General features: G+C 44.1%; 1 protein-coding gene across 3 annotated transcripts in view; it reads left to right on the top strand.

The window, feature by feature from the left end:
• Window positions 1-15,177, top strand: part of LOC126535679 (saccharopine dehydrogenase-like oxidoreductase) — a 227,825-nt gene that overhangs the window by 136,604 nt on the left and 76,044 nt on the right. For 2 of the 3 annotated variants that reach the window (XM_050182499.3, XM_050182500.3), the window contains exons 7-8: window positions 6,248-6,365; window positions 10,539-10,658. In XM_050182499.3, the coding sequence (XP_050038456.1) occupies window positions 6,248-6,365; window positions 10,539-10,658 (238 nt within the window). The remainder of the gene's footprint in view (window positions 1-6,247; window positions 6,366-10,538; window positions 10,659-15,177) is intronic. The other variant, XM_050182501.3, reaches the window with a different exon arrangement.

The raw sequence follows: 15,177 nt of genomic DNA, 5'->3' as shown, positions 1-15,177 counted from the left end.
AAGCATAGCCTGCACCTACAGATTCTGACATATCGTCAGCTGGAAGAACTGGTGCACTTTCAATTGTGTCCCGAACTAGAACAAACCCCCCTCCCCACGCATTTCGGTCCTTTCTATATGCAACATAGTCTGATGGAAATACCTCAGAATCCGCAATGTCAGGGTCTAGCCAGGATTCAGTGGCGATAACAATGTCAGGCTCTGATATCGATAGAAGGCCTGCAAAATCATTAGCTTTATTCTTTAGGCTTCCGACAGTTTACGACACTAAAAGAAAGTTGTTCAGGTTGTGGGGTTCTCACACCCATGCTCTTGGGACAAAGGAACGACAACACAGTAGTGCAAACAATCACAAGGGCATTTATTGCACCTTTCATAGATCAATGCCTGCTAGCCGAGTTGCTATCCACAAAACATGCCGATGGGTGCGCGACAAATCTAGAAGTCCGACTCACCGCGACCGGATAGCGGGCGAATATGTTCGCCCCATGGTGGATCCCAACGCCTGGTCGTTCGCGTGTACGGTCACGTGAACGGTGGCGCGTTCCAAGGCAGCCACGCGTCTCGCAGAAGCATGGATCGGCGCACGCGCGGCACGGCACGTCTGCACTGCTTGCTGTCCCGAGCCAGAGGAAGCGCCCTGTCTTTCGGCGCCCAAGTAACCACGCCTGTCGGCGGCGTTAGCAGTGCAACACTCACGCCCTCTTTCGTACTGCGCCTCAACCAACCTCAGACGGGCCCCAGGCCACGCGGCGAAGCCGGATTACAGGAGACGCGCCGTGCAGGAAAACAACATATCAGGGGACGCGTGAGAGTCTCGCATCCCCACAGGGTCTATTTCTAGTAAATTGAGAAGAAGGCTGTGTTGTTTGCTATTGGGTACATTCTTGAACAGAACCACTAGAGCCATCAAAGATATATGTTTTTCCACCCATCACCAGCTTGTTATACCTAAGTGTGTACTTCGTTTTCCGTTCCCTTGTATATGCGAGCAGAGAATTTCTTGCCTGATGAATATGTTTAGAATAATCTTCGCTTATTGAAAAGTTATTTCCCTTAAGTTTAGAGGCAACGGTCAAGACCTTTTGCTTATCTTTGAAAGCAGTAAACTTCACAATTACAGGCCTTTTTTTGTTAACTGCGTGTATGCCAATTCTGTGTGCCCTCTCTATAGCGGAGGGGTTAATTTCTATTTCCAGATTTTCCGCACAAAGCGAAATCACCTTGAACTCGGACTAGTTCCATGTTTCTTTTTCGTTGTCATCCAAACCAAGGAAAAGTACATTATTTCTACATGACCTGTTTTCAATATCGTCTTGTTTTGCCAATACATTGCGCACGGTATCAGCCAGATTAGTGTTGGGTGCCCGCAAACCTTCCCTTCCATTCCATTGCCCTCGGTCAGAGCTTCAACTTTTTTTGTCATCTGCTCAATTCGCTTGTGCAGTGTTTTCTGCTGTGACCTCAAAACTTCAAGCTCCGCAAGGGTCTTTTCTTGGCCCTCTAGTAGTTTTGGTAGGCATTTTATTGCCTTTAAAGTTCGTGTTCTGCATTTTTTGAAAAAGGGCCGGCATTTTCCTCAGTGTCTCTGGCCATGGGTAAAAGTGCTTTCATTAAAGAAAATGTTGAACACACAGCACACCACACATCAGTCACGAGCCCAACAGGACCCCAGGTGACGTGTAGGGTTCTGGCACCGACACTGACATTCCGCAGACTGGTCTATAATGGTAAAATTCACCAACCTGCAGAAACAGGAGCCTTAAGTGCGCGGTCCTCATGTCGGCACCGGAACCCAGTTGAGCAGAGCGTGGTAGCTGTTTAAATAGCCTGGCATCACGTGACGAGCCTTGCCAATATGTGGCCGTGAAGCCACTATTAATCCAATGCGCAGTGGTCATGTCGAGATATGGCCATGCAGCCACATCACTTGCTGCTGCTGGGCACGTGCTGTCATCCCCGTTTCCCCTCCGAAGCAATGATGCCAAGTAAGCTGTGCACGTCATCGCCTCGTCTTCTCGCAGTGGTTGTAGTTCAGCCAATGCATCCGATGTTGCCCCTGTGTACTTCCAAGCGATGTGCATTTCGTTATCCTTGCTGGCTCCCTCAAATTTCCATGACAAAAAGCCGGCGCCATGGACCGCTCCAAGTGCCTGAACGAGCTGCAGAAACAGGAGCCTTAAGTGCGCAGTCCTCATGTCGGCACCGGAACCCCTTACGTGTCTTCATGATCATGAAGACACGTAATTTTCAAAGTCGTGGCTATCGCTTTCGCAAAATGGTAATGTGTTGCACTCATTGATGGTCTGAGGAAGAAAAGAGTGCATGAAAGGATTCGTGCACACGAAGTGAGGTTCACGGCTGTGAGCATGTGTACATACGTCTAGTTTGTCTAGAAATTCGTGGTATTAAATAAGTTTCAGGGCTCATGGTAAATTTGTCCATTCGTTTGTCACATTCTGGTTTAGGCATTAAAGAGGACGAAGCAGTTAAAAGAATATCGACGTAACATTTTTTATTTCTATTACTCTCTCTCTCTTCCTTTTCTTGCTTTGAATGAAGGTCCAAACCGTCTAAATTAAAAAAAAAATGTTGAAAGTGTCATTGCACCCTGATTTCAGTGATACTTGTTTCTATGGAGCAGTTTTGGTGCCATAGTTGTGAATGTATCACGATGTCATGTGATATCGTGCAACGTTGGGTTTCTTTGTCCTGCAAATATTGCTGCTGCTACATTTGAGCGTAGCCAGATGACACACTTTCTCTCTTTGGTTTTGTTTTTTCATGAGCAACGTCACACCTAGCCTTATCGCTACACAGCATATCAGCACCCGTCACGATAATGTCAGTGTAGCTGTAGGCTTGGCAGTTGGAGACTAAATTAGTATGAGGTTAAAATGTCCTACTACAATTGTTTGCCAACTTTCATACCTGCCAAGTGTCGCTATGTTATGTACTATGAGGTTGAGTTTTACAATGTGAAGGAGACGTGGCAATATGTAGTCAACTCCCAAATAATTTGAGCCCTGTGAAACTGCAAGATTTGGTCAAGGTATCTGAAAGGTTGAAGTCATGAATGGAAGCAAAATAAATGCACTACAATGTTTTTTTACTGCTTGAAGTAGTCTGTAGTGTATATTTGCTTCTTGCTCTTGAAGCATGCGGCTAAGAGTGCCAACATGTTTAAATGCTGCCTCAGCAGCATTTGACTGTCATGTTGCTGAGAGAGTGTCATTGTCACTGAGTGGAAAAATCCTCAAAAGAAAAAAAGGCAGTTGCGCCATCTGTTTAGTTTGTTCTCAAAGTTTTAGTAGCCATTAGTGCATGAGGGGATGCCACTGGGGGTCGAGCTGAAGCGGCATGCTTTCACATTCAAACGGAATGAGTTTTCCTTCAATAGCAATGTATAATTTCTCACTGGGACTTTTCAGTGCATTCAAATCAGTCAAAATGTCTAAATGACATTGAATAAATGGGAGTCTACTGTATTCTGGTGTCCCCCCCGCCCCTTGGCGACGTCACTGGCACTGACTGACTGATTGCATACATTCGCACAGATGGTAGATGGACGAGAGGGGGCAAGGGCAAACAGCATTGGGCAAGCTTGCCGACACCTCCCGATTTGAGAATCTTTGACAAGTGGCAAATCACTCTGAACCTGACAATGAAAAGGTGCCGACACTTTACTGTCGTCTCCGACTGCGGTCGACCTGCACAGCACCAATGAAGGCTATGTGCAGAGGAGTGCTCAAGTCACGTGATGCCCACTCTGCACTTTCACCTGTCGCGCAAATGGGCCTTACAATAACCCACCAACTGTAAAGATGGGAAAGCCCTTCTGTATTTTGAAAGAAAACTGGAAAGCAAAACTTTCTATGCAATAAAAAATTGCCATAATCTAATAAACTGAGGACCTCATTGGTTTTCAGCACAAAATAACATCACTAATTCTTTAGCTTCAGAGGGAAAAAAGTGCTTTATTCTATTCAGCAGACATTCTGTTAATAAAAAAAAAATGTTTTCCAGGGCTGCTTATACAGCAGTAGAACGGAGCTGTAATCAGTGCTGGCATGCTAATTTGGATTTCTCTTTAATAACAGTAGACCGTGCTGTATATCTTGATTTTAGTATACCTAAGTTATTGATAGCTTGCTGCATTCTATACAATGCTAGGAGACTCTCGAGCACATGCAGCACCGTGTTTTCTTGCCCAAAATTTGTAAGCTTTAAACTTTGTTATATGTTTTACGATATTTGATATTCAATTTACTTCGGCTTTATTTCTTCATTCGATTTGTTGTAGGTATGTTATGATTTGAATTTTATTTATTTATTTTTTTAGAACACACTGGTAATCTCATCAGAGATAATAGCAGGGAGCGTAGAAAAATCTAGACGTTTATGGGGGATGATTATACAGTAATAAAACATTAATATGCAACCATAATAGAACAATTTGAAATGAAGAACAGTCGTTGCAATTAGTATTATAACAATGAATGAATGAATTTATTTCCATAAATATACAATTTTATGGAGGATATAAGGAAAAAAGTTACAATAGAACAACTTGGCTAGTCCTTAAACCTTCTCGTGACAGCAGCAGCAGAAACCAACCCATGGCAAGAAGGGAATGTAAGAGAGAAAGAACAAAAACAAAAACAATAAACGTTCTCATACAAGTGTTCATAGAGCAGATAGCAATAGAGAAAATACATAACTCAATAAAAAGAAGCCTAGTTATACAGAGATTAAAGGCTAATAGGCACCAAAGTAATTTATTAGCTTGTTTTTACTGCAAGAAAAAACATCAATACCATCGTTCATTACCTTATTTAATAATTGCGGTAAAGTGTATGAAAGCTTTTGTTTTGCGTATTTGGTACGTGGGTATGGCCCAAACCAATATTCTGGAAATCGTGTAGCATAATAGCTTCTATTTCGTGTCAAGTTGCCTATAGACCTGGCGTGGTTAATGTTTTTCTGGCACTCCTTACCGTATGTTAACGTTAAGCGAAAATTGAAGAGATCAGGAGCTTTAAGTATCTTTAGGTTTTTAAATAATGAATTAGTTGGAAAGTCAAATGGCACTTTGCACACAACACGAATAGCTCTCTTTTGCAGACGAAAAATACGATTAATATTAGTGGCAGATGTTGTGCCCCAGACCAGGCAGCCGTAATTTAGGTGGCAAAAAAATAAAGAGTTATAGAGCAGAAGTTTTACCTTCTGTGAAATCTGTTTAATAGTGAAAAGAATACCTGAAACTTGAGAAAGCTTGTTTGTTAAAAAATTAGTATGACAGTTCCAAGACATGTCATGATCAAAGAAAACACCTAAGGTTTTAATGGAATCCACGAGCTTGATTTTTGAAGAGCCAAGTTGAATGTCATCCTTCAGAAGAACATTCTTATTCTTGGCATGAAACAAGATTGCTTTAGTTTTTCCTGTGTTGATTGTCAGCCCATTTTCGACAGACCAAGTATATAATTTTTTAAGCACACAATTCGCAACTGTAAGCAGTGTTACAGCATTACTTGAGGAAAACAACACGGTTGCATCGTCAGCATATAAAATAAACTTGGTGTGAAAATCTACATTAACAATATCATTTATAAAGATATTAAAGAGAAGAGGGCCCAAAATGCTACCCTGCGGAACGTCAATATAGATAGACTGGTTTAACTTGGGATGAAATGTTATTAATTTGCACGAATTGGCATCTATGACACAGATATGACCTAATCAAGTCTAAAGCAATGCCACGAATACCATTTCACTTTATATGACTTTAAATACAAAACTCTGTGCAATTTGACAACTGAACTGGCGCACAACTCGCAGAAAAAACAAACATTTTCTAAGCAGACAAATTGGGCATAACTTGAGAAATTTTTAGATTACAAGAATGAGCCGAGGAAGAAAAAACGAAGAAAGAAGTTTGCAATAATGTATTATGAGAGTACCTGTTGGAAATCTTTAGGGCAGAGGCATTTGTACTACAAACAGGCATGCTTTTAGTGGGTTTAGACATGCCAGTTTCTTTTTTTAGTTTGTCAAATCATGAGTGTGTTTTCAACTTCAAAATGTGTGGTATCTTATCTCAGATAGCTTTTCATTAATCTTTACTGAGAAATAAGTATTCAAAAGCAGCAACCAATTTTTGACGTAGAATGTTTTTAATCAGTTTAGTCCAAGTGAAATTGCCATGCATTATCCTTCAAGTTTTGAGGCCGGTGTGTTCCAGGAATGCCCTGTTTTGGAGTGACGTGGCCCAGGGGTGGTGCCTGCCATTCCTGGGAAGTGACCGGTCTGTCATGATCCACAGCGAGATGTTCCGGCACCAGTTTTGCGGCACCAAGCCGGTCAGTGCACAGTCATCGTGGGAAGTCTTTTAGCCAGCAAACTTTAGCGCATTAGTGCCATCTTGGCAACAAGCATCGAGAGAACCTTGCATTGGGCTCCTGAAAGGGTTTGGACTTGCTTAATTTGGATGGACCCCCCACCTGGCTATACGAGTGGTTTAGTGTCCCTTTTAAGGGTTATGGCGCAAAATATAAATGGAAAGACAGACGGAAGATGGAAAGAGTAAAACTGCCTACTCAACATCATTGCTCAAAGCACACTGATTAAACCTTGTATTGTGCTCATTCAAATATATATAAATGTCACCATGCTTGTGAGAAGCACGGATTGCATTCCGCAAGTCCAAAACAAATTATTTTTAGAAAATGATAGAACAAAATGAGAAGGGAAGTGATAGATGTCCTTCTACACCACGCAGTGCAGTTTTGATGGGTGAAAACAATATGGGTAACTGAGGGGTTTGATTTTTGTTAGTTGCATTCATAAGACAATGAAGCCATGGAAATATGATTTGATGTGTTATCTAAGCATCGCTGTCATTCAATGATAAACGTGTCATTCCTTCACATGTCAGAGATGTTTTTATGCAAGTTGTTCTAGGTTTGTTATTGTTAACAGTGATGTGTCTTAAGAACTGCAAAAGAGGGTTTAAAGAAGACATTTCCAGCAGTAGGCTTCAGTTGGTAGTTGGAACCCTTCCTGTGTCCCGTCCTACTGTGCATCCACCTCTTGCGCCTTGAATGAGTCCAGAGAACTGAGAGACTCGGTATTAATACAAGTAGCCGCCAAATAAACGCGGCTGACCCGAAGCCAAGGGAGCATAAGGTAAACTTGCTCTTTCTTTTTTTGTCCTCAATTTTTATGGTCTTTGTCGGGAAAGACTGGCATCAGGGGCAGCTACGTACATAAGGGAAGACTGCATTGCCTGCACATTTCGTGTTCACGCCACCAATGCTCCAACAGACCACCTCTTCAGGCACTTAAGCTGGACAGAATCCCTAATTAATAATTGTGGAGGGACATGATTTACTTTTTCTTAATTTCGATAATAGAAAAGCAAATGAAAGTGGAAGGAAACCTCTGTCTTTAAATGCTGAACCCACAGCTTCTCCAGAAAGTGTTGCAGTGCTCTACCAATTCAGTAATGATGGCGTATATTATACTGTTGCTGACCAATTTGCTGGACCTCATGGGGACTGATATATAGTTGGAAAAATCACTCCGAAAAATGTGTTCAGCCAAAAAAGAAAAAAAAAATATTAGGCTTAGAGCGACTTAAAAATATCTCTGCAATATCTCTGACTTAAATATATATCTTGCAAAAAGACCGCCTGCGAGAGCGTGGCACGGCTTCAAGAGGTCGCAGATCTCGTGATTCTGCTGCATCTGTGGCCGATATTATTTATGGATCGAGCAGCAGCAAGTCTGAGGATACTGTATTTTCATGGGACTTTCACAGGGCGACGACGATGCAAACCAGTTTGGTGCATCGGTGGCTGCAGCCTGGCACGCCCAACTGTAGTGCTTGCAGTTAAATTTTTCTAGTGGAATTCCTCACGAATTAAAAAAAAAAATTTTTTCTAAGTAGTGCCTATTAGATGGCAAGGCATTTTTTGTATTTCTTAATTTTTGCTATATACTTTTCTTAGTAGGTACAAGCGTGTCTTTACATACTTTGTTCAATTTTATCCCATAATCTTGATTCTGGCAACTTATATAATTTTTTATGACGTGCATCTCGTTAATAAAACATTTATGCATAAAAAGTGCATTCATTCTGCTTTTCGTTTATGTATTACATGAAATACTGAAAGCAGTAGTTCCTTCAGAAAAAAAATAAATCTGGTGTTAGCTACAAAGAAGCCTATTTTCGTTATAGTAGGGAAAGAGCTAAGAGCTGCATTCAAAAAAGTGGCACCCCTGAAGCGTTTTGTCAGCCAAGAAAGATCAGGCATGGCCTCCAAGACAGGAGGATGGGGGGCACACTCTATTGATAGTGTGTGCCTCCCAATCTTGGAGGCCAGAGTGGGTCACTGGAAGTGAAGCCTGGCCAAGTCAGGGGAAAATCCAACATGGTGGCCTCCAAGATTGGGTAGCATGGCTTGGAACATAGTTTCTCACGCTTGGAACAAACGATACGGTCTGCAAAATCATACTTTGGGGCCTAAATTTGTTGGAAAAATCGGTTGCAAAAATGCATTGGCTCTATGGGAACCCTGACGCATATGTACCAAGTTTTACGATTTTATCGTAAGGTGCCTGATTTTCCACACATTTTTACAAGTACCGTATGGCCACCTATATTTTTATGATTTTTCATGTTTCGTGTTCAGAACTTGTGAACGCAATGGGCGTTGGTTTATGGAGTCGCTATAACTGCTGGATCTCACCTATTCACGGTGCTATGTTGGCAACAGTGAATTTGTTGGCTGGTATACAAATCCAAAAACAACGATCGTTTGCGGAAACGTAGGTTCTCACCTTTGCTAGCCTTATCGTTCCTGTATCTCATGCGGTTCCGCCAGAGCAGTGGCACATCTTGTACAAGCAGCTTAAGTGATGCTGGGGTGCAATACTTTCAAGCATTTGTCCCCTGCTATTCGGCCGACTTTCCATTCATCCAGAAGTCGCACAAAGTCTAAAGGTAGGCATTCTGTAGTTTGTGCCGGTGTGATCGCGAAGGCCACGGCGGCGGCACCATGTGCAAGATCGGGAGGTCACGATAGTCACACTCTCGTTTAGTGCCGGCAGACGTTACTGTGTAATTCTCGAGAGATCGCAGTTCGTCAACACCTTGTTTACGTCATTGCCAATAAACATTGCGATGGCATTATAGCTTTTGAACTTGATACTTTTTCAAGCCACTTAGAAATCATTTAAGTTCACACTTCTAGGTGCGCATGCTGCTGATGCTGCAGCAGTAATGGTAAGACCTTTGCGAAATGCCAGCATGCCACAGCAGTTTCCACTTCCAGTCAACTGGAACACTTCGATATCATATCCAGAATACCCTTGTGTCCTGCCGATAGTAAAATATATAACAAGCTCTCTAAGAAAAAATGGTGCCTGCTGCGGTCTTAGTTTAAAATTGACAGGTGATCAGAAGCGGCCTTGCACCATTTTGAGAGCGACACCGCATTTCATTCTTTAGGTGATGTTTTTAGCGGAAACGGTTAGCTAGATGGGGTAAAGTGCCAGGAACAAAAAGTAAGGTACTAAAATTGCAATTTTTGGACCCAAGTAATGTCAAATTGTAACTGCTGCCATGATCTTCACTGTTATTAATTTTAGCTTGTTTCCACTTATAACCAACTACTCATACAACTATCACTTTTCGCAGAACTTGTTATAAATGGGTTCAACTGTATACCTATATACTGAGTGAGTTCTCTCAAATGTGACCACTCACACTCGAACTGACAAACGCATTGCGGAGCTATGCCTCTCTGAACGCCGATTGAGAGGCTAAATGCATGGAATGACAACAGCTCAATCGAGTAATGGCTTCTTTCTCCACTACAGTGATACCGAAGTAAGGCATGTGGGCAGCACGATTGCAAAATATAGCCGACATTAATGTATTACATGTTTTTGTTACATCTCATTACATACTATATGTGATGCTACATGTGGTTTTAGCAAGCAATCCCCTATGCTAACCGAAATGGAGGATGTTTCGCGTAAAGGGTTTCACCATAGATTGAAACTTGACCATATGGCGTGGGGTTGATACTGCTGCTAAAAGTTTCATAGTTGGTAGAATTTCCCACGGCATGGACAGAGCCAAGGATGACCATTTTTGAAAATGTGCCGATGACGCATAGTCAGCTCTCGTGAAGACATGGACAAACATTTAGAGTGATAAAACCTTGGTCATTGCTTGTTGTCTTGAATAAATGTGTATGCAGCCAGTGTTAGCATTATCTTGTACTTCATTTGCAACATCGCCTGTGCTTTTAACGGGTAGTTTCATGCCCAACTCTTGTATGAGGTGCATCCTGCCACGATTACGAGAAAAAAATGCAGGTCTTACTACATATAGCAGGCTGCACCAGCTGGCCCAAGTTTCTGTCTGACATGAGTGTTCAGCAGCCATAGTTTGGAATTGGTTGCACTGAAGCTTCTTTGTGCTCGGAACATAGCACACGGTCTCCATATTGTGTTCTGTGCAGGTGCAAATCCAGACATATCTGCGGGTTCCAGGATTTTTTTCTGGTGTGGGGCTTGTCATTGTGGCAGCCATGTTTGGCCTGCTGAGTATGTGCAGTTGTGGCCGCTGGTTGCTCGAGAAGGTGAGCATGCTGGATACGGTGAACAAGGCACTTGTATTGGGTATCGAAATGCCAAAAAACCTTTTGCTTTCGTTTTTTCCTTGGTGAGTGCACATTTTTCTTCAACCATCACCCGTGTGTGTGTGTGTTTGTTTGTTCGTGTGCGTGCGTGCGTGCAAGTTTTTTTTTTTTATGACAATGCCTTGGCAAGTTACCGCCAAGGAGTGTCCCTTTCTAACGTCCGCTTCTGTTATGCGCCTTGTCGACTGTACTTACACAATGGTATATCTCTACTCTCTTCATTGGTCACCTCTTTAGCTGCATCTGAAGTTGATACTATTTTGGCTGGAACTCTGTTGGCTTAACCACTTAGCCTTGTCACGAAATTAATTCCTTGGCACCCCATGGCTTGTGCCATCATGCTTTCTGCCTGCGCAGTCTTTTGTAGACAGTTACTGCCACTGCGCACACTGCACACTCGGGCTTTCCATGCTTTGTGCATACATTGTCACTCCCTTATTGTCTAAAAAAGTGTGCGGCTATTATTTATCGCAACATTTCATTCACGTTTTGATGCAATTTGTTTTTCCATTGTGCAAGTGCTGAGCTCACATGCCAGGACAACTTCATTTTGTTGAATGCTTGCGGGGAACCACATTGCAGTGACTCCAGCCGCAACCTGCCAGCAACTATGAATGGGGCAGCAAATGAAGCTAAACTAAAGTCTTTCCAAAATCTTCGTACATGGCAGCCAGCACATCTGTTTTTCAACAAAGGCACAAATTTATTTCTTTTTTACTTAGGTATGGCTCAAACCCGCAGGTCCACATTAAAAAAATGAAAAGAAAAAGTCTAGCCCCTTACAGAGCAGTATATGGCATCATTCATTTTTTCACATCCCCAAATAAATAAATGTGTACAGTGTAGTCCACTTATCACAATACCATTTATTGCGATACAGTAAAACTTCGATAATTTGAAGGCAGCCAGGCCACGAAAATTCTTCGAATTAAGCATATTTTCGAATTAACCAAAATGAAAAAAAAAAGCAAGCAAGCAAGTAGTCTCTGCAAAAAGAAATCACCTTTATTTTCCATGTCTAAGAAAGACTACTCGGAAGTGATCATTGACATTGGATTGCTTGGCATGGCAGTTTGCCACCCCAAATGCCACATTCTCCAGCTGGCTTGCAGCACGCAGCACATAGAGATCACCACCGCTGCACTCAAGAAAGCTGCGGACAGACATGTCAAACGGTGTTCACGGAATCGATAACCACAGCTAAAGCGGGCGCTCAACTCCAATCGTTCGCACTCTATGGATATTCCGGACTTCATAAATGCACCGTCAGGGTTCCCATTGAGCTAATGCATTTACATGGCCGATTTCGCGGACGAATTGAGGCCCAAAGTTAGATTTTCTGCATTAAATTGCTCGTTCTGAGCCACGCTACGCGTTCTTGGAGGCCGCCATGTTGGATTTTTTGCTGGCATGGCTTTTAGTGTCCCACTCTATAGCCTCCAAGATTGGGAGGAGCGTGCTATAAAAGGTAGCGAGTGCCATTCTCCGGTCTCGGAGGTCATACCCCCTCTTCCAGGGCTGACAAAACACTCCAGGCGACAGCACCTTTTCTTTTCTCTTTCTTTTTTTGGTCAGCACTATCGTCATAATCTCATAGTCATTTAATGCAAGATCTGTTCCCTCCCCCCCTAAAAATTTCGTTGCCATGTTGCACGTAGCGTGTCCACAGAGCAGGTGTGTCTCGGAGACGTTGTTGCATCTTTGTGAGTGTTTGTGTGGCTTTGCATTTGTGTGCTCGGGGCCACCTCCTGTGCCTTCGCGAGAGCCAAGTGGTGCGAAGGTCGTTTCTGTGATCTCAATGGCAAACTCCGATGGCAGAGATCGCCAACATGGCGACACTCTTGTCATACTGTATATGGAGAAGACATCACTCTTGTGCAAATCCAAGCAAGTCTGGTCACCTCCCAGCATAGCATGAGGCAGGGCATTATTAGAGATTTTTTCAAGTCACTCTAAGCTTAATTTTTTTTTTGACTGAACGGGTTTTTTGGACTATATTTTGGTATTCGCGAGGTCCAGAAATTGGTCGGCAACTGTATGTAGCACCCTAACCTAAGAGTTGCACGTTGCTGCCAGCCGGAATCTACGAATTATGCAGATAGAGCCGCTCGGGCTACTCAAATTTTCCAGTGAATTTGCATTGAAAATGATGCGATCGCTCAAGATTTTTTAATTAACCGAAATTTCAAATGAACTGAGTTCAAATTATTGAGGTTTTACTGTATATTGGTTACAACAATGAGTCGGCTTAAGGCTATCAACTTGTGCATTAGACCTGCGCATCGCTTGTGAAAGCCACAAAGAGCATCGCGAGTTGGTGCGCTGCTCCACAAGATTTGCACCAGCTGCTTCGCATCCATGTTGCCTATGACCATGCGCCATACACGTCCAGAGAAGAGAGAGAAAGAGAAAGAAGTGAAAGGGGAAATGCGAAGTGGCACGGTAGCACTCGTCCTTTCTACAGTTTCTCTTGCATTCTCTGTGAGCGCAGAAATGATGCCACAGAATGCCACAGAAGCAGCTCCGAAGCAGCGGAAAGCCCAGTTTGCAGATGACGGCACCAACAAAGCACAAAGCTGTGCCACTTGAGATGAAGCGGCAAATGTTGTGTAACGAAGAAGAGTAGCCTGCCTGCGCCACAGCACCATCGCTACCGGCATGAGCTCGTGGTTGCTGTCCTTCGCCGAACGCTTGTGACTGCTACCCGTTCGCGCCCGTTGCTAATAAATCTCTTAGCAAGTGGTGGAGGTGCTGGGTTTCAACCACCCTGGAACTTCGGAGTCACTCTCTACCCCCCATCATGCCCGACGATGCACGCACTCCTCCAGCTCCTCCAACGGCACCGGCCACCTTGGTTTGTGCCGGCGCCTTGCGTCAACGAGATCCCCCTATCTTCTCCGGCACAGATGACAAAGACGTTGAAGATTGGATCTCGTCTTATGAGCGAGTGAGTGCCCATAACCAGTGGGATGATGTTATCAAGTTAAGAAACGTCGCATTATATCTTACGGACATTGCGAAACTATGGTTTCTAAACCATGAAGCTGACCTCACTTCGTGGTTGGTCTTCAAGACCATCTTTACCCAAGTTTTCGTTCGGCCAGCAGTAAGAAAGCTTCGTGCAGAACAACGTTTGTGCACACGATCCCATGAGGCCGGAGAGAACTTCACGAGCTACATTGAAGACATTGTTGACCTTTGCAAACGGGTGAATGCGTCGATGCCAGAGGAGAAGATCAAACATATAATGAAGGGTATTCAGGACGACGCGTTTCAAATGTTATTATCGAAGAGTCCTCACACTGTCGCTGAAGTGATAGAATTGTGCCAGAGTTACGACGAGTTGCGCAGGCAACGGCTTCACACCCGACATCCCACTCCGCCCGCCGACTCTCTGTCAAGCCTTGCAGTCAATGACAACCATGCTGCTCTGTTCATGAAAATTCAGGAATTCGTTCGCGCAGAGGTCGCCCGCCAGCCATCTTTGATATCTTCTGCCCGGGAACCACCACCTGCTTTGCATCCTACGATCCGCGACTTCATTCAAGAGCAAGTATCTCAAGCCGTTCCTCCAGCCATTGAGCAGACACCAGTCATGGCACCTCTCACTTACGCTGAAGCAGTTTCCCGATCTCGTCCACAAACGCTCTTGCCGCCCTCTATGCATCGACCACCAACATTTTTGCCGCCATCTATGCCGCTTCATGACCGACGGCATTTTCCTCTTATGCCGCTACCCGACGAACAGCATTTTCCGAATCCTCAACCACAACTCGGACCTTACCCCCACCAGTGGCGCACCTTCGATGACCGCCCAATATGTTTTGCTTGTGGTGGTGCTGGTCATGTGGCACGCCATTGTCGTTGCATGCTTCCTCTTCAAAACATCCGGCGAGCGCCACCTTTCTCCGCTCCGTTTTCCTCTTCGCCTTCCAGCCTTCCTACCTCTTCCTTTTCCCCTGACCGCCCAACCGCGTCTACCCGCCGCTCACCATCTCCCTGTCGTCGCTCACTTTCTCCGATGCGGCGCCGTCCCGTGTCCACCGAGCAGGAAAACTGATGGCCGCAGTTCCCGAGGCACGAACTGCGTCCACGTCGCAATGCCCAAGTCCTCGTCCCTCTCCAGCCAACGTAATTGAAGCCTCTGTCGAAGGAATCAACGTCCTGGCACTTGTAGATACAGGAGCCGCCGTATCCATAATTTCCACCGAACTCTGCCACACACTACGCAAGGTTTTGACGCCTCTCTCCGACTTCTGCCTTCGAACCGCGAACGCTCAAAATATGACGCCTCTCGCTGCCTGTACTGCTCTCGCGTCTTCATTCAAGGTCTACTGTATACCGTCGAATTTGTCGTGCTGCCCTCATGTTCCCATGACATTATATTAGGCTGGGATTTCCTTGCAAATAATAATGCCGTTATTGACTGTTGTCACGCCCAACTCGAACTTTCTGCACT

This window comes from Dermacentor andersoni, chromosome 7 (assembly GCF_023375885.2).
Source record: "Dermacentor andersoni chromosome 7, qqDerAnde1_hic_scaffold, whole genome shotgun sequence".
Taxonomy (NCBI): Eukaryota; Metazoa; Arthropoda; class Arachnida; order Ixodida; family Ixodidae; genus Dermacentor; species Dermacentor andersoni.
The sequence above is the reverse complement of the archived record's forward strand: the minus strand, read 5'-3'. Positions and strand labels throughout refer to the sequence as shown.